The following is a 24,058-nucleotide window of genomic DNA, read 5'->3' on the forward strand; positions in this document are numbered from 1 at the left end:
TCTGAGAAAATAGATATGAAATTATATGCTAATGCAGCTGACATTAAAGGTTAGGAGTTCATCTGTCTAGCACCAGTAAATCCAATTGTGTTACAGTGTATTATATGTGGTGCAAAAGAATATAAATGATCCATTGAGTTCAGAGTTGCACCAAAGGGGAAAAAGCCATTCTAAAATTGTAGCTCCATTGCTATTACTCAAAAAAGGAATTATCATCTGGTAAAGGAATACTGTTTGACAGAGTAAGTGTTAGTAATGAGAGAGACTGAATGTGAAGCACTGAGTACCATACCTTTTACTTTAGTGTTCTGTCTCTCATATATGCACCAAATTAACAAAGCAATCTGCAGTTTAGCATTCTGCTGACATTTCTGAAAGATTATGAAAAGCAAAAATATCAGAGAAGCTAAATACATACTTTTTGTTAAGAAATTATCTATTTATTAACAAAATTTGTTACATGCTATTTTAACAGCATGATGTAAAAATATTTTTAGGTTTCAGCAATATTTTAAATGGGATTTTCTGGGTTTTTTTCCTAGCAAAATTTGGCTTCAAAAATAAATAAGATTATATTGGTTTGTTTTGTTGCAACAGGTTAAGACATTTTGAATTAGTTCGTTTATTTTTAGTATATGTGAAGAATTCAGAGAGGTGCTGAACATTTTGTCTTGATAAACCTCTAAAACGAAGATGAAAAGTTTTTAGATATCAAGGCCATTTCATGGCAGAACTTGATTTTAAATGTAAACAGAAATTATACCTGCCTTGTAAAAACAGCAAAACTGTCTTTTTTAAAAGATGATTGTTTCTATATGGATATTAGAAGTATGTGTTTTTATAAATAGATGACAATGAACAATCACTTACGGACATTCTATCATTTCTATTTATTCTTTTCACTAACAAGCATCTATACCTATGAGATATAAACTCATGTTAGTTCATACAAGAATATCTGTATATGCACCTAACTGACAGAGTCATAGAAGTGGGCCCATAGTTGACCCTTAGATTTCATATGGCCCAACCTCTGTTCAAAGGTTAGAGCAGGTTGCTAAAGGCCTTCTCCAATTCAATTTTGAAAAACCTCCAAGGACAGAGGTTCCATAGTCTGTCTGGGCTAGATGTTTCAACATTCTAAAGTCCTTATTGTGGAGAATTTTCATTATATGTAGATATTGCATGATACATAATCAGAATTTGCCTTGGTGCAACTTGTGTTCATTGCCCCTCAACTTCTGCTGTAAGCCTCTGAGAGGATTCTGGCATTTTCTTCTCTGTGACCATGCATTAGGTACTTGAAGGCAGCAGTTTGATCTGGCTTTAGTCTTCTCTTCCTCAGGCTGAGCAAACCCAACTATCTTAAGCTGTCCTTGTAGATTGTATGCTCCCACCACTGACCATCTCTATGGCTTTTGGCTGAAATCACTCAGGTTTGTTGACATCTTTCTTGCACGAGAAAGCCCCAAAGTGGGCCTGGTACTCTCGATGCAGCCATGCAAGTGCTGAACAGAGGAGAAGAATCACTTCCCTTGACTTGCTGGCGATGCTCTTATTAATGCAGGGCAGCTGATTTTTAGCTTTCAACCCTGTAAAGGCACACTGTTACCTAATGTTCAGCCTGGCCTCAAGATCCTCAGCTCCTCCTCTATAAAGCAACTTTCTATCTAGTCATCCCCCAGCCTGTTTCATTACAGTGATTTCCAGATAAAATGCCTCTGTAATGGGTCTTTTTTTAAAAAGAAAAACTTTTTTCAAGGGGGTATTTAGGAGAGCAAGAAAATAAATGAAAGAATGGACTACAGTAGACATATTTTTAAATTCTGTAAAAACCCTGGATAAATATTCTGAATGCTAGTGTATGGTAACATACTCAGTACCTGATCTCCACTGCTTTTGCGTACAGGTGGGCTTATGTTCAGCTAGCATATATTACAATCACACCTTCATCCTGCTATGAAAAAAATTCTAAGATGATACAGCTGATAACATGGACAAGCTAAGTATTTCTGTTGATGAGGATGTCAACAGTTTATAGAGTAGTATCGCCATCCTTTTTGCAGAGGTAATTAAGAGTTGAACTCTTTTAAACCACAGGTGTCTAGAGAAAGGCCCCTAAGCATCTGCTTAGGAAATTAACTGCTTTTGTTTTTCTAAAGGATTAAGCATCCACAGCCTCTCACTGATATTAAAGTTGTTGATGTCTTTAGGAACTGTCCGTCCTCCACCTGAAGTCAGCAAGCAAACGGATGTGTACATTACTTATAACCAGACGGCTATCAATATAGCCGCTTATTATTAAATTTGGAAACTTAACTCTGGGAACAAAATCTCATGTGTTTGCTTTAAATATTAGTGAAGACATTTGTTGTTTGAGTATAATAACTTTGCTTTAGCCCTAGTCAATATTTCTCTCACCTACTGATCCCTAAATATTAATAGTCACCATGGCAGAAATTGAAATCTCTTAAAGTTTAGCAACCAACAAGCAGAAAAATGCTTGTATGCAAGAAATAGTTATTTCTTAGGGAAAAATGGAAATCGTGTAACTATGTGGTGTCTTCATCTGTCTGGAGCAAATGAAAAAGACCACTTTTCTGGTTTCAGAGGTATTTTTAATCTAAAAATATGTAGCTTAAGCCATTTAAGATTTCCTTCCTAAAATTGATATTTCATGGAAATTTTATTTAGGTCATCTTCTTCTCAAATGGGATTTAGTACCATTTGTAAAACTGAAACCTCTCACTTTTTCTTTTTTTTAGGACACAGAGGACATATGCAATCTCAGTGTAATTTAATATATACGTTTATGTAATTATAAATGTCTTCTAAAACTTTCATTGTAACAGATTAATATAATGAGCTTACTATTTCGCTTAAATAAGTTAAAATCAATAAGTCTTATAAGTGGTTGAGAACCAAGTAAAACAATTCTAAAGTATGTGTAAGAAGATCTCATGTTGCAGTTAATACATTAAAGCTTTTTAAAACAAATGCTCAGTCTTTTGGATCTTCAGTTCTGATCTAACATGTATGTCCTACAATAAAACTTTCTGAATTTGAACCTTAACCTTGAGTTGAGTTGAACGCTTCTTAAGCATAGCTGTAGGCTCCCTGCACACTAGTGTCTGGGCTGAAAACTGTCAAAGAGATTTTTAACTGAATCTGCACAGAAGCAGTAGGCCAATTTAGCATGACATAAAGGAGTGAGTGGAAGGTCTCTTTGAAGAAATTTTATTTCCAGTCGTCTTAGGACTTGTCTGTAGAGTACAGTAAATACTATGACATGCTCTATTTACAGTTATTCGTCACCATTAATAGCTATGCTTTGGTTTAGTTTAATTCATAAATTAGCATGATTCTAGCCAAGCAACAGAATAAGCAATGAATAAAGTAAGCACAGAATTAATGTGACTACGTGCATGCAGCCGTCTGTTCACATGGCTTCAGTAATATCCATGTATTGCATTACTATGAAAGATTATAAGCATGCATTTAGAAAATTTAATATTTAGTGATGCTATGTATACCTAAGGGAACTGGTGGAGTCACCGTCCCTGGAGACGTTCAAGAAGCGAGTAGACGTGGCACTGCAGGACATGGTTTAGGAGGTATGGTGGAGTTGGCTTGACAGTTGGGCTTGATGATCCTAGAGGTCTTTTCCAACCTTTATGATTCTAAGTGAGGGTGGGAGGAGGTGCCATTTTTTCTGATGAACAGCAGAGAAAGTTTGTATTAAATTTGGACCTAAACATATATGAGATAATGATGGAAGGAATTTCCAGTGGAGTATCGTATCATGTAACCAATTTTTAAATTTTCTTTTTCAATATATATCTCCTCTCTAATAATTGGAGGAAACTGAGGAATAACTACAGTCTAATTACTTTTGTTTTAAAGAGATCAATAGAGATACGAAAGATATGGTTTTTCAACAAGCGTGATAGATAATTTAGCTGTCTGATGGCGGACTACTTTTCCTAAAAATATTGGAGAGAAAAATGATTGTTTATTTTTTTCTTTCAGATGTTAAATATTTAAAAGAAGAAGATGCAAATCGTAAAACATTCACGGTCAGCAGCACACTGGATTTCCTAGCAGATCGCAATGATGATGGCGCAGTTGTAAGTTGCAGAGTAGATCATGAGTCTCTAAACTCTACACCTCAGATAGCAATGCAGGTTCTAGAAATACACTGTAAGTAATACACGTTATATATGCTTTTTTTTTATAGTTTTGTTTTGGTTCAAAGTTTCTACTGTGGGAAAGTTATAAAAATCTCTGATAACATATTTCTTTTAGCCAATTTCTTGGATTGTATTTGGTTGCTTGGTTGGGTTGGTTTGGGTTTTTGTTTGTTTTTTAGAGGAATAACTTTAAAAAGTTTAATGAGAGCTTTACCAGTGAAAACACTATGGGACTTAGTTCCTGGCTTTCTTCGAGAAACGGTAGAGAGGAAATGCATTTGTCTTTTTTGTTTATCATTGCAGCAATGTGAAAGAGTTCTTAAAAATCAAAATCATAAAGTTCACAATTTCCCTTGAAAGTATCTAGAAACTTGAAACAAGGGTATGAAGAAGCAAAGTCCACAGCAGACTGCCTCAATAACTTTGAGTCGTGCTAATGAAACTCTCTGTAATGCTGTTAATAACACAAGTCCAGGAGGAAAAGCCCTTTTGAATTTATTTGTAGGCCTTGTCTGTGTAGGATGTTACTCTAGATAATCCAGACTTCAATTGTTTTGTATCTCTATAGATTGGCTTATTTTTTCAAATAGGATTTCTGCAAACTTGACGTCTTCCACAGTCCATTGTTTCAAAGTGGAATGAACCTGCCTATGTATCTGTGTGCCCTGCTCTGGAGTCACGTTGTCCTTTGAGTCAGATTTTGCCCCCTCCCCCCCCCCACTTATAAACTGTGGGACACTCAGAACAACACCTTTTCACCATCAGATGACATTTTCATATTTACTTGCATTATACACACCACTCTTCAGGGCACAGCTATTACAGCTCTTTGGATTTCTGCAAGACGCCTGTACTTTTGATTGCTAGGTTGGAAAAACAGGCGTCTGCAAAATATTGTCAGACCAGGTAAAGGGGAGAGACCTTTCATCAATCTGTTTCTAGGGTAGGTGTAATCAACCTGTTATAAAGCAGACAAGCTTGTCCACAAAGCAGACAAGCTTCCAGTAACTGCAACTAGTTCCTGAGATACCATGTCAAGGACTGCTGGCATATATAGCTTGTTTCTAAACAGGAGTATTTCTGTGAGCATCTGAGACTCGTGGCACATGTAAAATGCAGTAATGGCAAAAGCACTCCATGCACAGAAGCTGGCAGCATTGCTAAAAATGCCATCAGCAAAAAAGTCTGAAAGTTAGGAGGATGTGGATTAGCATCCACAAGGAATATGTACTGAAAATAACTGTTTTCTGAAACATCCTACCTATCATTTTATTGGGGAAGATCAAAGCCTTTCTTCAGCAAGTGGCTATTAAACACCTGCCTCCCCTAACATGTTCAAATGGCATCTGTGCTAGAGACATGAATCCTTAACAGCTTTATTTCCTTGAATTCTAAATCCCACAACCATCAGCCACTGAGCTGGCCCATGCCTTCACTTCCAAATTGCTTGCTCTTCCTTCAGTGCCCTGCTCAAGATGTTGGCACTGCAGGAGATGAACCAGATTGAATGGAACCGTACATGCAGAAACAGGACAGCTACATGAAGTTTAAACTGAGTCACAGTGGCTGCAATGTAATGTGATTCAAGGTACAGAAGGGTTCTGGTTTGAGTGGGCATTATAAGATCATAAGACAAAGAAGCCTTTCTATGGCTTTTCATATACAGAGCTTCTTGAATATTTGTTGTTTCCTTCGGATTTGCCCTAGGTAGCAAGACACTACCTTGCTAAATAGCAGAGGGGCACATTTTCCTATATGGCTGTTGCTTCATGTTTTGAACAAGACCCTTCTCCTTCTGTGGGTTCACTGAAGTTCTCTAACACGGACAAACTGCACCGGGTGTTTACATTTATTGATGTGCTTTGTATTACTGACCCCTCAAACTGCCAACTTATCAAAAGCCACAATGCACAAGTAATTATTCTCTATCATTCCTGCTTGCTCCATTAATTTCGCCCAATCAATTTAATACTCTGCAGCACTGGTATAGAGTCATTATGCATGGAAAGATAAGTGAGAAGTCTGCCAAAAAGAAGCTTAGGTTTAGAAGAGAGGGTGGAAATACCATTTAAAACCATGGAGAAAGCAATATTTTATTACTGGTGACAAGGAGAGTAAGAACAGGCTATTATTGTCCTTTTCCTTACGACCTACCTCCCCATGGTCAACATACTCAGAAGTCTTACATTTGGCAAGTTTCTAAAGGAAACTTTATAAGAAGAGAAGGAGATCCAGGGAAATAATGATGTGCTTCAGCAGAGCCTTGAAGGAAAAAGAGAAGGATGATTTACTAGAGCAATCCCAAAGACCTGAATGGAGCATATCGCACTGGAACTGGGCCCCTTGCTTTTATTCTCCTGGTATTGCATGTTGTGGGTATTACTGCGGTCACTGGAAGCTGCTGGCTTTTTTCTATCAATTTATAAGACTTCAAACGTGTAAGAGAGATCCTATTTGTATTAATGAGAGGCACGCTCGCAGGAACCAATGTGAGCTGACCCAATACATCCTCGCTGCCACCTGACAGCAGTTCAAAAATAGTGCTGACAAAACAGATGAATTATAGGACCCCATGAGAAAAGTCAGGAGAATTTGTTATTCTGCCATCCTGTAGACTCCAAAATCAAAACCAAGTTGCATGCATTGCTCCATAGGGCACTTGCTCTGAATGTCCAAGGTGTATTTCAGGTGAGCAGAGAGCTATGGGAGAATGATAACCGAGTACCTTAAAACGGTCAAACAGAACAGCACAGATGAGCACCAGTTTGGCAGAGAATGGATGCACAGTAATTGGGCATCACCCACTAGAACTGCAGTTGGTTTTTAAACACCTTCCTAAAATCTGAAGACTTTCACCTGTGGTACATATATACTCCTTATGAATTATCAGTGTATCATCATAAGTTAGAAAAAAAGAGGCAATAATAAGTTGTCTAGCCATTTCTGTCCTGTATAATTACGTTTAAAAGTAAAGCTCTGCTGTGTTTCAAGCAACCAGCCCCTGACAATGGACAAAACATTTCTGGCTTCATCAAAACAAAAAAAGTAAAGGAAAACAAGAGAACAGTAGGAATTACAGGATTGTCTTTGCATCCAGTGGACGATAGGTAGAGAAAAAAGAGAACAACACAATGGTTGGAATAACAGGTTTTTATTTATGCCTCGTGAAAGACAACAAAATTCAATCTGTCCCACACGATGAGACTTTATGAAACAGATATTTTTAATGAGTCCATGGAGAGATGTAGATAGAGGTGCTTAGGAGTCCACACAGCTGCTTTTATCATCAGCTTTTACAGGAAGCAAACTTAACAAAATGAAAGCCAGTAATGCCATCAGCACAACAGCGATATCAGTACGGAATGTACTGTATTCCCTCCTCTTCCCCTTACATAAATCTTCACTTTTATTTGTGTGATAGAGCAATCAAATCAGCTTTCCCCAGTAGTATTACAGGACATGAAATGAAGCTGAGGACTAAACTTTTAAGATAAAAAAGATTTCATTTTCTTTTTATAAATATATGTGTGTATGTTATAGAAATAATGTCTGAGTCCTTCTGCTGTTCTTTTTTTTTAATGGTTAGGTCTAGAAGTAGACATTAGCTATATTATTGATAGCTTGACCAAAAGAAGGATATCTTGAAGGAGGCCATGGTCAGTCCCTGTTTTCACAGGGCTTTCCAGATTAATTTTGCAGACTTCAAATATTAAAATAATAGGGGTGCTGTTAGGGTAACGATACTGTACCCCAGTCCAGACTGTGGGTTAATTAGCTTCTCCAATCTTGTGAGCTTTATTTATCACTAACTTATGCCTCACTTGTGCTTAATCCTGTTCGTCTGTGTGTCATGCTCTGTGCACTGGAGAGCCGCCCAGTTGCCCAAGTCTTTCTGTCGTGCTGAAAGGTTTGGCCGTAATTTAGTTTCTGCTTGGCCAGCAGAGGTTTGTGGTAGCATGACACTGCTTGCTGAGTTTATTTTTCCTCTGACCCTTACTGTCAACAGTAAACCTAAAATAGACTTGCATCCCCTGTGGCTTTGCTCTGAAGTTTGCTTGTCAGCCTAGCTGCCACTGATCATTAGGAAGTGCTTCTTGTAAGTGATAAATACAAATCTCAAAGGGATATTTCATTTCATTGTTTACTTCTGCGTTCAAACTAAACTAAGAATGCATTCGTTGTTCCTGTATTGAAGAATCACAGGTGCAGTACTTCAATTTTGAAAGCTTCTCAGTACGATATTTACGAGATTGTATACTGTAAGTCTTCATGCGCACTCTTGAAAAGGCATTTTGAGGGCAAGTACAACTTCTGGCCCACATCTGGGAAGTGAGTGAATTCTGCTCATCCCTCCTCAATTTCTTGGACACATGTTGCTTCCCAGAAGTGGCATCTTCACTTTCCCCTAGGTCTTACCTGAGCAGAAGCCAGCCATAAACGGAGAGCCATAAAATTACCCAGTGGTAATTACCTTACCTTAGTGAAGATTCTCTGACTACAGTAAATTACCCAGCAGACCTCAGTAAAAACTAATTGTGTAAGCCTGCCCCAGAGGCTGCTTTTGAAGCTTTAAAGTGAAATCAAATCATTTGAACTTCAAACCTAATCATTGTGATTCTAAAATGGCAGCTGTGATATGATCCGTCCTGACGGACTCGGTGAGATTTTGCTCAAAAGCTGACCACACTCCCAAATGACAGCACTAATAAGCTAAATATGTGTTATGTAAAGAAGTGTCTAGAGAGGCAATTTTGATAAAATTCTATATTGGCAGGCACAGATGTGCAGTGAATTGTCAGTCTGACAAGTCTATAGCCATCAGCTAACTTGCTTCTACAGGCTATTCCAACAATGTTTGTGTAAAAGGCTGTTTCTTCATTTGTGGGTTGTTATTAGATTCTTTTGCAACGAATGTCCAAACTTGACTTTAAAATTAGGCAGCTATTCCAAGAGAACGTTGGCTATTGTCCGGGAAATAAACCTATTGATTTTGAATTAAGTAAACAAAAGCCTCAAATGCAGCAGACTACAGATGAGCAAATCAGCAATGCACTTGTGCAGCCATGTAGAAAATTGTGTGTGCGCGCGTGTGTGTGTCTAACAGCAGCATACTACGGTGATTTCTGATGTATTAACAAATAGAGGTTTCTCTGACAACAGGATGGCATTAGAATTTCTGCTGGTGTAAAGCAGAGTAATTTTATCAGAGAGCTATGTTACCTGATGCTCACTAAGGGAGTTTAGCCCCTTATTCTCACTTAGCTGGTCTTGATTTTTTTGTTGGAACACAGTTTCTACAATTATACGTTCTGAACAAAAATAAGCAAAAATTCGTGAAATATAAAATATATGAGTGTGAATATATGATTATGTGTAAATATGACAATATGAGAAATTAAATATATATTATAGTATATGTTCATATAGTACTATATGAAATAAGGCATTACAAAAAAAAAAAAGGCAAGAAAAGGGTGGTGTGTAGTTGACTGTTAGACCCTTTGTCTACGGAGAGTGCCTAAAACACTTATAGTTACACATCAGAACAGTATTTAGAGAAAAAATAATCTTCCTTAAATCTTAATGTTTAATTCTGGTGAATTAGTTACATTTCAACTATCTTAGTCACCCTGAAGAGCCACCTATTTCAACCGTGGACTTGCTGTCCTTTTGTAGCTCAGAAGGGGCAGCTGTGTGCCCACGCAAGAGCACACAGAACTGGGCACCACTTGCCTATGATAAAGTATGAGAGGGGAGGGACAGTTTTCCCTGTTCCGTACATATGGTTCTTCTGTACTGTAAATCGGTAAAATATGTGTCACGCCTTCATTTCCTTTCAACTGTGTGGCTGAGGGACACCATTTGGTTTTGAAGCTGTTCAACTAAGACATAAGATTTTCATTTTCTTTTAGTGTGCTGCTTTCTTTTTACTTCCTTTAGTTACTTTGAAAATCTTTTTTGCGCTTGCACTTTGGCATGAGTTATCTCCTTTTTGTATCTCCTTTTTGGCTTGGCCTCAGGATTATTTTTAATTTCTTTTTTTTTTTTTTACTTGAGGTATGTCTCCCAGATCTCCACAGGAGACTTAAGCAGTACCCATGCTTTGGGAACAAAGGCACATTTCCCTTTTTTCGAAGTAGCTTGTACTATCTAGGCAGAGAACATGTTTTTCCAAAGTGGAGAAAATATTAGAGTTAAAAGCAATTTCCTTCACTGATGCTAATCTTTTTTTGTTTCTGATCAGCCGGTAGCATTATTGGTGATTCTCATTTGCTTATGACCATCTCTTCATTATGCTGTGTGACACCCTCAAAGACACGCTGGCTAAAAGTGAAATCTGGGAATATTTGGCATGATTACACACTGCCTCAATCTTTTTATGGACAGTCTAGCAAGAGATACATCCCCAGAGGCAGGAAATGGTTTACTGACTAGGATAATGAGGTGTCACAGCCTTCCAATTTTTAATTTATTTTTTAACAGGGCCCCAAAATATTGAGCTAGCTCAAATAAGTACAGATAGACTGTATGTTGAGTCAGGAGTGAAAATAGCTGGGGTGTTTGTAAGAACTGAAACTTGTTTTGGCTTTGCCATGAGAGAAAATACTTATCTAACTATATCTTTAGTCAATAAGCTTAAGCACACGATTCTATAATTTCTGATGTGGTGAAAAGACCTGGATTTTCCAAGGGCATGATTCTCTAGGGCCATAAAAGAAAGAACTCACTGGAGATTTGTACATCCAGGGCTTTGCAGTTCTCTATTCCAAATCAGCACAATTTGCTTTCTTGCTATAAACATTTTATCTTCGAAAAATTTGAGTGTTTGGGAACTGTGACACCTCAGAGTCCTCTGGAACTTGTGGAAGGTGGCCAATATCCCAAGTTTAAGCCTTCTTTCAAGAATAACAGGATGGCACAGATGCAGCGGCACATTCTCTGGCATGGCCCATCCTATTGCATACTGTTCATAGCAAATGGCGAAGAAAATTTCCCTTTGAGGAAACAGAATTGTTTTGTTCCAAACAGAAATACTCCTAGTGCTTTTGTTGGATTTAATGCTTTAACCTTTGGAGTTCTTAGACTCAGCTCTGGGAATGAGACATATTTAGGCTATGTGTTCTTTTTTTGAGGAAACAGTCTGCTGTCATTGTCATTCAGCTACCTACACCCAACCTTTTGGAAGTCACTAAGTCATTATCAGTGTGTCATGTCATATCGGTCCTTCTGCTAAGCATACCTGGCAAAGCCAGGTGTGAATAATAGGCCAAAGAGGGAAACCTAGAACAATTTTTTTTTTGAGTGATTTGTGAGGACTCTGGCTGCTACAGTCTCTTTGCTACAGACTCAAAAGGGTGCTGGGTTTTGCTCCAGTGGTGGCCTGTCCCAGGGATCTTTTTGGCACGTGTCCTTTATCCTTAGCAATGAGGTCTACTTCCCATCCTGAGTTAATGGAGGGCAGTAGCTGGTTAGTGTAAGATACCACCCAGCACCTTGATCACTGGGCTTGGCTATAGCAATATGGTTTTCAGGAGGTATTCCATCTCTACAGAATAGGAGACCTGGACCTCGGGTTCTTAGATCTCAGCTATTCAAGTGGGTTTCTCTCTCTGACCTTCATTTCACAACTTAGATGGTCTTACTGATTAAAGCCACTTTGCATTCCTGCTTAAAAAGCAAGAGGGCTGTTTTCTGTGTGATGTGCAGACTAGACCTCAGTCTCTCACAGAACCTCCCTCTCCGATCATAGACAATCTTTGTGAGCCTAATCAAGCAGGAATTTCCATCACTTCAGTGAAAAACTGCCAGCCATTTAAATCCTTTAGAAGCTCATGAGGAAAAGCTAATGTTTTCTTAAATGGCTACCCGAGTCTGACAGGGAGGTACCGTCTCTTGCGACTGACGCTCCCATCCTTTAAAGGTCAACTATCTGAGTGGTGTTCTTGCTTTTCTCTTTCAATGAAGATGTTCTGCTGTACTGCTGTGACCTTGAGAATGAGAGAATTTCAAGATCTTCCAGCTGATTCCCTGTTACATTGTGAGACAAGTTTACCCTTTGTACACGTTCAGGTTTCCAACCAAGACTCACCCGTGTTGAGATACTCTTCTGGTGTTTTCCCCAAACAGGATTTTTTAACCCCTGAATCACAGTGTGAATATTAATGTGGACAATATATCTCAATGTTATTTTGATGAGTGAAACTTCGGTTTCGTCACAATGGTAACTTCAGTGACCATTCTTTCCATTCTGCCTCCCTTAAAGGAGGGATACTTCCATATTTACCAGTGTCAGACGCAGGTAAAAATAGTAATAATAAGAATGCAAATTAAAAAGCTACAGCCTTCAGTACACGTACGCCTCTTCACATTGAATGAAAAGTAAGTAAAAAGTTATTCTATTTAATTATTTAGCTCAATAATTATGTAAACACTGCGTTAATAAGTAAAATTATCTTGTTTAAGCTTTTCGTATTAGTGAATACTTGAAACAAATGAATCATAAAGGATAGTTACCGTAAACAGTAAAGAATGATGTCTGTGAACATGTAAGTTCAGTGCCACAATATGCACGTTTAAATGAGATCAATTAGGTTAATGATGGATGAAAATAAGAAATCCATTATTTAAATGCAAAAATATTCAAAAACTTGTGGGTCCATTTACTGCCAAACTTTCATCTTTCAAAGGGGATATCTAGTTCAAAGGGTTAATGTACAATCCTGACCTTTCCCATCTGGAGGCTTATGTTCAAATATGGTTTACAAGTGAAATATAATCTAATATAATTTATTTATCTCTAAAATCTTTTGTAGGAAAATCCACAGAGTGGCTTGTCTATTCTGCATAGAAACTTTAAAATATGGTGCAGGCAGGTTATTCCATTTGCTTGTTTTGTGTTTAAGAGAGGGCTCAAGAAGGTTTTGGAGGAAGTTTGGGAGGGAACATTTAATAATATTAAAAGTAAGGTGTTCAGGAAATAAACATAAAATAAATATAATTCTATTTCAGAAGAGTAAGCCTTTAGACATAGGAAAGAGGCAACCTGTGGTACAAGAAGTGAAAAGACAGAGGACATGGCTATGCTGGTAAACGGAGCACAGTGAGGTCATCCCTGAACTTGTTCCAAATACATGTTTGAACCACACGGTGCTTTGCCATGTGGAGATGCTAGCCTCGGTCAGTGTGGTGACGTTTCTGAATTAATGAGCACTGATGGGCTAAAATCTGTTTCCTCTCTGGAGGGGAGGCTAGGGAGAGAGCCTTACAGAGCTCACTGTAGGCTTTTGAGGTCGCGTAGTTAATTTGGTCACGACTGTCCACATGCCATTGTCATCAGTAGAGATACCCACAGAGAGTCAATCAATCAAACCACTTGAGGATATTCTTATGAGGACATGAGAAAGAGAATAAGTTAGTTCATCTACTTGAAAAGACCAGAAAACTAACGGTGTAAAAAAAGCAGTGCAGCTGATTTCCAGTAATGGTAAACATTTCTCTACGTAAGCAGGTAGGTTCCAGAAATAATGATCTATTCCAGACAGCCCAGCAGCAGTATCCCCAAGACTGACTGACTGGCTGATTTTTTAAGTTCCTAATCTAAATAAAAATCAGTTAACTGTAAAAGTGATTAAAAAAAATAATTTCTCTGCATTGTAGTTGATAAGATGAATGCCTACAAGGATATAATGTGAATATATTAGATGATCTATGTTGGAGATAAGTAGTGGAAGGTTGAAACTAGAAAGCAAGTTATTAAATATACTTGTTATAACTACTTTATACTGGGTAGCCCTAACAAGACAATAAAGATTGAGTGGCTGAATGACAGTCCAGTATCTGAGAAAAGTTCCACATCAGGTCCCAGTCGGAGCAACAATTTTTCAGGTACATGGCTGCCTTTCAAGTTCCATGCTGCCTTCAAAAATATGGTTCAAATAATCTTTTTCATTTTTCTCCTAGCCTAGACTTGGTGTTATTTCAAATGGGATCATCTTGCAAGGAGGCTGAAAATTGCAGAATCGTATAGCTCACACCCCAGGTTACAATTCTGTCACCTTCAGCCAGTCAACCTAATGACAGAAGGACAAAGCTGTTCCAGGCCTTCCCTATAGAACAGTTTGAGGGGCTGTTTATTTCCGAAACTAAAGACTAGCAAGCAGGTGAGACAGTTTGGAGGGAAACATATGTAGCGATTGTTAGTAGGACCTCCCAAGGAATAGAGGTTTGCCCTTCAAGAGGGTGTGGTATGTATTTATAAGAAACAAGTCACATTTTCATGTCACCATACTACTGCTTAGGTATTTTTATACAGATTAAACTTTTATATTGCTCAATGTCTGATATGGGATATTGAGAGAAAGGTTTGAAGGAGTATTTGGGTATGCTGAGCATCCAGACTTCTTATTTACTCCTTCAGCAGTTTCGGATGTGCTGCAGTCCTCAAGCCATATTCAAGACGATTTAAGTCAGACATAACAGAAAACCAAAGGCCTTAAGCAAAAGAAGCCGAGGATGCAGAAGATAAAGTTACACTGAAAGGTCACGCGCTGACTCAGAGTTAGGCATTTGCTGATAACATTTGTGATTTAGGCAGAAGTTTTTTTTTTCTTTTGCATTTTTTCTTTATTCCTCTTTGGTGACATGGCAAAAATGAGATAAAACATAAATAAGTTGGAGAGAGCAGAGTGTAAGGCAACGGAGATGTTAGATCAAACAGAGCGCTTTGCATATCTGCAGAGACAGGCAAAATGGAGATTGTTTAGTCTGAAGAAATGGCATGACAGAAATAATTAAACAAGATAAAAGTTGTAAAAGTAGGCTTCATCGCACACTGAAGAAAACAGAACTGAGTTGCCAAAGAAAATATTATTTCTGCCATAGCATTCATGTGTGTACGGGACTTAATGGACAACTAAGAAACCAGTGACCGATTCTGCAAAAGCATATAAAGGGGAGTAGCTGTATTTACACAGGCAGTGCTACTGGTGCTAACTATGCTAACTATCTTCATGAAGTGGCACACGTTTAGAACGGTGGTGACAGCACCACTCTGTCTGCCGCTTAATTCAGCAGGGTATACTGATATATCCAACGCTACTCTCACATTTACCTCTGCCAGTTTTAAGACCAAGCACAAAGCAGGTAAGAATGATCAATGAACACATTACATGACAAAAGAAGGGTAAGGCTTTAACTCATCTTAAATGGAGCAGAGAGGAACTGTGGAGCTTTGGTAGCGTACCTCCAACTTCTCTTTCACCTCTCCAAAACCCCAAGCCACACATTATGTACTATCACATTTTAATTACTTCTTTTCTTTTTAGCAGTTGTGGTGAAGGAGTATGGTATGACTGACAGGTGAGACGTTGAAACTGGTATTATGAATATATTTAAGAAAGTACCAGATAATCAGTGTTCACAGACTTAGTAAAGGGTTTCCTGCCAGGTTGGTGCTCGATTTCAGGCACTCATGAATTATGAGTGTCGGGAGGGAATATTTCACTGATCGAGCTTTCTTTTTCCCCACATTGGCATTTGGCTTGTTGTTTTGCATCCAGGAGAGCATTTTTACACTCTTCTGGTACAAACTGTTATTACTGTTCTCTCCAACAAACATCGTTTTAAACTACATTAAAAGAGACGAGATAAAGGATGACATCATAGTCAACACAGAATCTCAGATAACAAAGGGACCATATGCTGTTTCTGGTCCTGCTTGACTGTAAAGTAGATTTTAAAGGAGGGTAAAAAGAAGATACAGGAATATCCGTGCGGATATAGTACCAAGTGTTCCCTTTTATCGAAGTTAAGTATTCAAAAAATATTGTAAAGCTTAATTTTATGGTATTGTTGAATACACTCACTGAAATGAAATAGCTTTGCCATAAATACTAATGATAAAATAATTTGTCAGATAAATAACACTGAGTTTTTCCCTCATCTGTTTAAGCAATGACTCATTCGTTATATTCTGAGGCAGAGCATCAAACTTACTGTATCTCCCAGGGTAATTTGATGAAGCTTACCAACGCAGACTTGCTTTGCGAGTGCTTTTTCAAAGCAACAGGGCGCAAGCAGAAGCCATGCTACTTGTCATTTACAGAAGCAGCCCAATTCTGGGGAATGCAGATTCACAGCTGTAGGATGCATGCAGCTGGGAAGTGTAAAAGCTATTAAAAATGGTGAGCACTTTCACAGAGCTGATTAGAGTACTCCTCTCTCTTCTTTCAGATCTCATTTGGGATATCCAATTTGATGTTTATTTTTGTACGTACTAGAGTGGTTTGTCCTTGGAATTTGCTTTAAAAGTCTTTTCTTCTAAGCTTAATTACTTAGGGTTTTTTTAGGAATAGGAATAAATTGTGTAGGAATATGGAATTTTCAAGGAGTTTTGTAACTGCTGTCCATATAGGAAAATTATTATCTTCTCATGGTTTTCTATTAAAAAAAAAGCCAAAACCTTAAAGTGTCCTATGCTTACCTCAGTGCTAATTAATCTGGAAAGTAGATACATCATCATTTTCAGAGGTATCTGCTTATTTTATCTTTGCATCTGGAAATGATGGAAAGGTTCCAAGGAAATAAGGGAGAAAAAACACGATGAAAAATGTAGAAAGCTGTGACATAAATAGATTTCACAAACATGCTTTTTGAAAAAACAGAAAAAAACAGGTAGAAAATAAATGAATTAGTCTCTCAGGAAATACTTTAAAAATCTTATCATCTGGCAGTCATTTATTACCAGGTAGCAATAATATTTTATTATTGGACTGTTAGATTTTTATAACATTTTTTAAAATGATAGCACCAGAGCTGTTGTTGTTCACTGCCACAATAAAATATCAGAGAAATTTATGGAAGCTTTTCAATATTCAGAAGGTTTGTGGTCATAAAATAAAACGATGAAGTAAAGACGTGCTGTTGGTAGCTCATAATTTAGCTAAACCTGTAAGAAGAAAAGTGTGTTGTAATCAATCAATCATACTAATTTGGACTCTGGTACAAAGACGAAATGGTGGTTAGTATACAAAAAATTAAACAACAAGGTAAATAAAATAATTAAAAATGGCAGAGTGAACCTGAGTATTATAGATCCAGGCAGGAGATGCTGCTGCACACGGTTACAGGATTATGTCAGAACTCAGAGTGGTCTGGGAACAGTCAGTGGGCAACAGCAGGAAGGTGGGGGGCTAATACATTTCTATCCCTTTTGGTGATAAAGGAAAATTTGCCTTGGCAGTGGCAATTGCTGGCTATGCAGACAGCTTGAAATAGCCCTCAGTGGAAGAAACCTACCTATTCACCTGAGGAGAATAGTAATATTATGATCCATTGCTCTTGGGACTCTTGTTAGAAATCATGCAGCAGGTTATGGCAAGAGAAAAGTGCGATGAGGCTCACCAACCAACCAAAGCGGAATTTCATGTATTGCAGCAAGGTACAACCTGCTTGCTGAGAAGCTGACACTCCTCCTGTTATTCCTAGAAATCCCAACAAAATTTCCTTTAGAAGGAGAGAAACATCCTTCCGGTGCCCCTGCCAAATTATCTGGCAGCTGTGACATGAATGTTATGGCATAGGTAGGGCCTGTGTGTTTTGTTCTGAGGGCTGCCTGGAGCTCGAGTGAGTGTTTTCCAAACTGGGAAGTAGTTAATAAGACATGTTCCTTGTGTTGCTTAGGGTCCATGAAGGTAAAACCTGGCATTCATGGGAAGCTCGCTGATCACAGCGGGAAGCATTTCTCTGCCACGCAAGCATAGCTCTCTTCCTGAATGGATCCAATGGCATATTTCCTGTTATTGGATCCAGCGCATAATTACATCGTTAAACAAAGCCTTTTCTTACTGGCAGTACTTTTAAGGCTTTTAAAATCTTTGTGTATAGAATAAAAAATCTAGTCACAAAAGGTAATTTAAAACACCTAGCCATCATTCTAAAAGATTAAATAAGAAGCCAGTATCAATGTTTTTAGAGGGAGGGATTTCGCTAACACTTGTAGCACATCCTGATGTATCATGAGCACAGGCTTCCTCTGACAAACCCAACAAGTGATGTTATTTGTCCCTCTCTGTATTAGTGTCTTTCCTATTACTGTTAACATAATTTGCACTCAAACACTAAGTCCAGCAAGAATCACAGACTTCTTTACAACAGACTCAGCTTCTTACTGCAGGTGGAGAGACATTCATAACATAAACTACAGAGAGATAAGCACCTTAAAAGAAACATGTATCAGAATCAAAGGATTCCAGTGGACACCTAGGGTCAAATGATGTTAATGGGCTGTTTTCAGTTATTTAGAACATGAAGAGAGAAAGGATTGTGTTTGCCCTGGTTTTGAAATAGGCACCTGATAATTTGGTTGCATGGAAGCTAATCAGATGGGAGGACATTGGTTTGGAGGTTTAATGATGTTTGTTGTAGTATTATATTAGATAGAGAAGTACATTTTTATTTGGAACAAGCAAACCTGTTTGAACTGCTGTGCCTCCCTTTCTTTCTACCGTTCTCATTAGGTCTAGCTCTTTTGGTACTGATTTGAACTTGGAAGACTAAAAGTGGGACATTGTGAAAAATAAAAAAAGCGTAGAATCCCTCGTGTTTTAAGAAAGAAACATTTAGACAGTATATATCACACTGATGTGTACCATGCGTAGAGGAAGGAACCTCACCAATGGATTTTTCTTTTTGAACCCCAAAGACTCATAAACTGAAATAATTCAAGATATTAATCTTTATCTATGCACCTTATATATATTGAACCTTATATGTTACTGTCACCAAATGTGACAAATTTTCTGTGCCAGATCTTTTAATATCCTACAGACCAGAAAAAAAGATGCATTCTCTGATGAAGGGACAACATTGCAATCCAAGAGAAACATTATTTCTTGTTGACCCTGTCACCCATTTCCTCAGGATGTTGTGAACCAACCTTCCCGAGACTATAAGCTGAGACCAGTAGTACTGTATGTACTGGTTGTTACTTAAACAGCCAATAACTTGTTTTATATTTATTATTGGTAGTCAGGTACAAAGAGAAGATCCAAACATTTTGCAAAATCACTGTATAGCTTGCAAGGCCATGAATGGATAATACTACAGGGGATCATCATTGAAATTTTGTACATCCCATGTCTTCTGCTATGCCATTTTACTTTGAGAAGCAGCAGTTCCAGACTTCATGCAATAAACACATTTGAAAACCCAAAGACTTGAAGGGCACTGCACTTCATATGAAATGGTAATGCACAAACATAAATGCTGTAGCTGAATATATATCTGTTACCAGTTTGGAAAAGGTCTTCTTAAATTTGGGCTGGCATTAGTGAAATATCTAATATCCACTTCTGGCATTGTGGTTTCATTTAGTGATTTTTAATTTCTTTTAAATGTTTGAAATTGTTTAAACATTAAAAATGTTGCCATCCTTGGCAAGTAAGAAGGATACTCTGAGGGCACAAGCTCAAAGGCCTCTGAAAACATTTCAGTAAAAATTTTACATGTAAAGTCCAAGAATGGTTGTACCAAAGACACTTGATGCTAAGCATTGACAGAACTTTCAGTTAAGCATCCTAGGAAATGTGTAGGGAATATTATAGTTTTTTGGGTTTTTGTAAGCATCATAATCTGGCTTTAGAAACCTTTTTTAAATGTAAGCAAGATGAATGGTATATTCTATGTTATGTTGGCACTGAATGTAAATAGGGACAATTTACACACTACTGAGTTACTTGTAGAATTCTAATTCATAATGTGGAATGGGTTAAGAATTTTCTCATACCTTTTTTTTGGGGGGTGTCAGAAAATCCTGAATTATCCAAACTAGGACATAGGTAATAAGAAAAGCTTTTTCAGATTCAAAGAGAAATCTTAGTTCTATACCTGAGTGGTAGGGAGACCTTAGAACACCTGGTAGACCTCTGCTATTACATGGAGGTCAGCACACAAGTCCTTGCACTCTTTGAATCAGACCAAACCCTTAATCCGGAAGTAATCACTGAATTACCATCAAATAAGTATTTTGTGGGATCTGATCTACTTAGTGTGAATACTTCAGTACTCAGTGGAATAAGGAACCTCTTTTTCTCACAGATCACTGCATGGGCTCTAGTAACTTGTCTGAAAAACTCGTCTTGGTGGGCTGATTAACACTTCTCATAAAAATCAAGTTACCTCGAAGTGAGGGAGTATAGAATAGAAATGGCTTCCTAACACTTAGGGGTATAGCAGGCCTCTAAAATGTAGAATGTTGAAGTACAGGATCCTTCTTGAGGTACTAATAACACTATCACTATAAGTGAAAAGAAGGAGCTGTTCTTGTTCTGTTCTTGCTCCTGGAACTTTAACCACAATGGAAGATATCTGGGGTCCTGAGTTTAAATTTCATAGTAAGTTATCACATTTATTAAAAAAAAAAAACAACCATGATCTATAATTCAGCAGAGAAATTGAAAATTAGGAGCCCTGACCTGGAGCTCCACATCTGGTACAACATTCCTTTGTGCGTTTCTGCAGGGGAGAACCACTAAGACTTTTTCTGTTAATTCTGCTTTCACTGGAAGCCCAACAAAGGCTGATTTGAGCAACACAGAGATTTACCTTTTAGCAAAAGGTGCAGAGAACTCTAGTGGCAAGTACTGTTTACATTACAGCTGAACACACACACACACACATATATATATCTTCTCTGGAAAAAAGACTGGAACATGCATCTTTGAATAGGTGCATTTCCAGCACTGTCTGTATTCTGATGTCTATGAGTTCACTGATATTTTTACTCCTGAATAGTCTACTGCTTCCAATAGGCATTTCTTAAAAGTCTCAAGAAATGTATGTACTCCACCCACCCTTACATCTGCCCAAGAAAAGAAGTGGTCTTTTTTTCTGTTTCTAGGATTGTAATTACCCTAACTGAAAATTATTACATTAGGGAGGGTGTTTGATATGATAACATGATGCTTTCATAACATCATTATAATGTTACCCGTTCATCTCATGACATTATTTTTCTTCTGAAAACTGGTTGTTCCCACACAACTTTTGCAGACTGATGCCCTAGGATGCATAGGGGTCATGCTTTGATTTACTTACTCAACCAGTAGCTGGGAATTCCTTGAAAAAGTATCCACAGAAGCTCAGTAATCCAGCTTGCTGAGGACTGAAGGGACCAAGGACTTCTGATATTACATAGGAAAAAGAGGCCAAATTACTTTTTTACTATCTTGGGACTAAGCAGTAGCTAGCAGAGATTCATTTTCTGATTCTGTGGGTGACCTGCTTTATGATCTTAAGCAAATTTATTTACTTTTATGAATTCTGTTTCCACTTTTACGCTGTGGTTGTCAAGGGCTTAGACATACAGTTTAACATAACTTATCATATGGGAATCTTCCAGCAGCTTCCAAGTGATTACTTTGTATGAAGAAATTTATGTGAAGTAATTTATATGAAGAAATTTAAACCTGCATGTGCCCTTATAAGGGCTTGGCAATAAAAGAATATAAATACATAATGAACTCTACTTTACTTCAAGCAATATAAAAACAGCAAGTGCATTTTAAACAAAGAACCATTTTAGCGTGGGAGACCTGATTAACAGCAAAGGTCTGGTGACTGATAAGAATCACCTTTAATTTGAGATCGCTTCAAAGAGATTAAATCAATCAGTAAAGCAGTTCCACAAAGTATTAATGTTGGCACTAGTTATTGCTAAGAGTACAACAAAAATCATGTGCTGAAGTGCTTAATTTCTTCATATATCAGAAAACATTCATTACCAGTGTAAAGAGAAATCAATTTTCCACATGCATTCACTGAATTTGTATATTGCTGAATAAAGATAATATTGCCTGATCAAAAACAGATAAATCTTCCCAATGCTTTGAAATGGCTTCCATGATCTTGTGCAATGAGATGTACCCAAATCCTAGAAAGGTGGATGAAATAGAATCAGGTCAGTGGAACTTTTACCTTTGGCCTGCTGAAACAGGAAAGGATGTATATAAAAAAAAAAAAAAAAAGATTAAAAAAATCCCAGAGCTTTTATCTGTAGCTGCTTCTGAGCTGTTATTTCCAGAAAAAAAGGCAGATTCTTGGCACACAGGGAGTAGAAGATGTCTTTCTATGTGTCTAAAGACATGTTTGAGTCTCAGTTCAGACTGGTGCTAGCAATCAGTTGCAGCTCATAAGTACCTCATTACTCAAGCTAAAGACCGGAGGGCCAAACAGCTCTCACGCTGTTGGAGATGCATGTAAATAAATAAGTCACTGGGTATTGAGACCAGTGTGGTTTACTCTCAAGGCCTGTTGTTTTACCTACTCTCATATAAACTACTGTGGGTTTGGTTTTTTTTTTTTTAAATCAGATTTTCACAATGCTTATTCTTTTGGGAATATTTATCTGCTCCATAATGTCCTTAGAGCTCAGGATAAGGGCATATTTGAAGGTATTGTAAAGAAATTTTAGTCACTAGTCCCTTGTTCATAACAACACTGCTTGAAATACTGATCTACAATATTTTACTACCATGAAATTACTGGGCCAAATCCTAAAAAATAAGCAAATTATTAAAGTTCTGCTAGATTTAATTGATATAAGTTGGTATACTTCTACTGACTTTTGAGGAGGAGCAACAGAAGATCTGATCCCCAATAGAACCCTTGATCCTACTCCTTTTGTTTGTTTTGTAAAAGTAGAGATTATTTTGGACATATCTACGCTACTTGTAACAAGCTGATGAGCAGATCCGAAAAGAAATCAACCTCACCTACTGTATTGCTGTTCTTGATAGTTTTTCTTTCTTTAGACCTTGTTTTCCAGTGGTGGTAGTGTTTTCTGGAGATTAGGTGATGTTCCAGTTGTTATGATTAATGCTTCTGGGTGTGACAGGGTAAAGCTCACAATATTGATAGAGTACATTTATACTTGTCAAATTCTTCTAAAATGAACAGTCCTAGCAGGAGATAGTACTTTGTAACAGCATTTTGTCTTCTGGAAGTATATCAGTCAGCAGGGTTTTATTATCTTTGTTAAAAATAACATTTTTGGATTAGTTTTGATGCAGTTATTCTAAAGGTTCCTTCTAATTTTAAATATTGATGTGAAAGTGAAAGTGGAGGACTAGTTCATCTTAAAAGTTTTCCCCTTATGAGTGGACACAGTAACACTGAGAAGGAAGCACCCAAACCAGAATATCAAGTAGTTTTTTAAAAAGGACAGTTAATGAAATACAAAAACTGGGAATTGTAAGCTTCCCTAAAAACTATATATTGAATTAATCCCTGTGTTTCCTGTTTTAAAGAAGCAAGTAGTTACTGTACAAGTCAATTAGTAGGGAAAACCACAAGGGAATGTATTTCCTACACTACCTTACAGTACATTTAGAGAACGAAACATAAAGACCTTTCTTATTCTGTGTTAGTAAGCTCTATTGAGAAGTGCATGGACAACAGAGAGATGTCTGGGGCACTACATAAAGTAGACATGGGAACTTCAAGTTGCGGGAAACAGCACTGCATTGACCCATGCAAATGAAAACTTAATTGTCTGAGGTCCCCTCTTCTACTTTATGTGGCTCTTTTACAGTAATGCGTAAAATGGTGATCATTTCTTAAATATTTAAGCCAGTAATGCTAGCTAGATGGGCCTTTAATTTCTTTCTTCACCTGTGGCTATCATGATTACTTCCATCAAAGTTTAGCTCTTTTTCATATTTCTCTCGAAACCTATTGATCTCATTGCAGTAGTTGTCTCTCTCCCTCAGTTAAATTCTTCATGTATTCCTGTCCGATACTAATTTGTTCATCTTGTTCAGTGTATAGTCAAGAGAGTAATTTATTAATCTTCGATAGCACCGCTGAAATCA

At 37.5% G+C, this 24,058-nt stretch overlaps 1 protein-coding gene across 3 annotated transcripts in view; it reads left to right on the forward strand.

The window, feature by feature from the left end:
- Positions 1-24,058, forward strand: part of CADM2 (cell adhesion molecule 2) — a 681,753-nt gene that overhangs the window by 557,369 nt on the left and 100,326 nt on the right. For all 3 annotated transcript variants that reach the window (XM_075102266.1, XM_075102284.1, XM_075102275.1), the window contains one exon: positions 4,030-4,200. In XM_075102266.1, the coding sequence (XP_074958367.1) occupies positions 4,030-4,200 (171 nt within the window). The remainder of the gene's footprint in view (positions 1-4,029; positions 4,201-24,058) is intronic.

Source organism: Phalacrocorax aristotelis, chromosome 1, assembly GCF_949628215.1.
Source record: "Phalacrocorax aristotelis chromosome 1, bGulAri2.1, whole genome shotgun sequence".
NCBI lineage: Eukaryota > Metazoa > Chordata > Aves > Suliformes > Phalacrocoracidae > Phalacrocorax > Phalacrocorax aristotelis.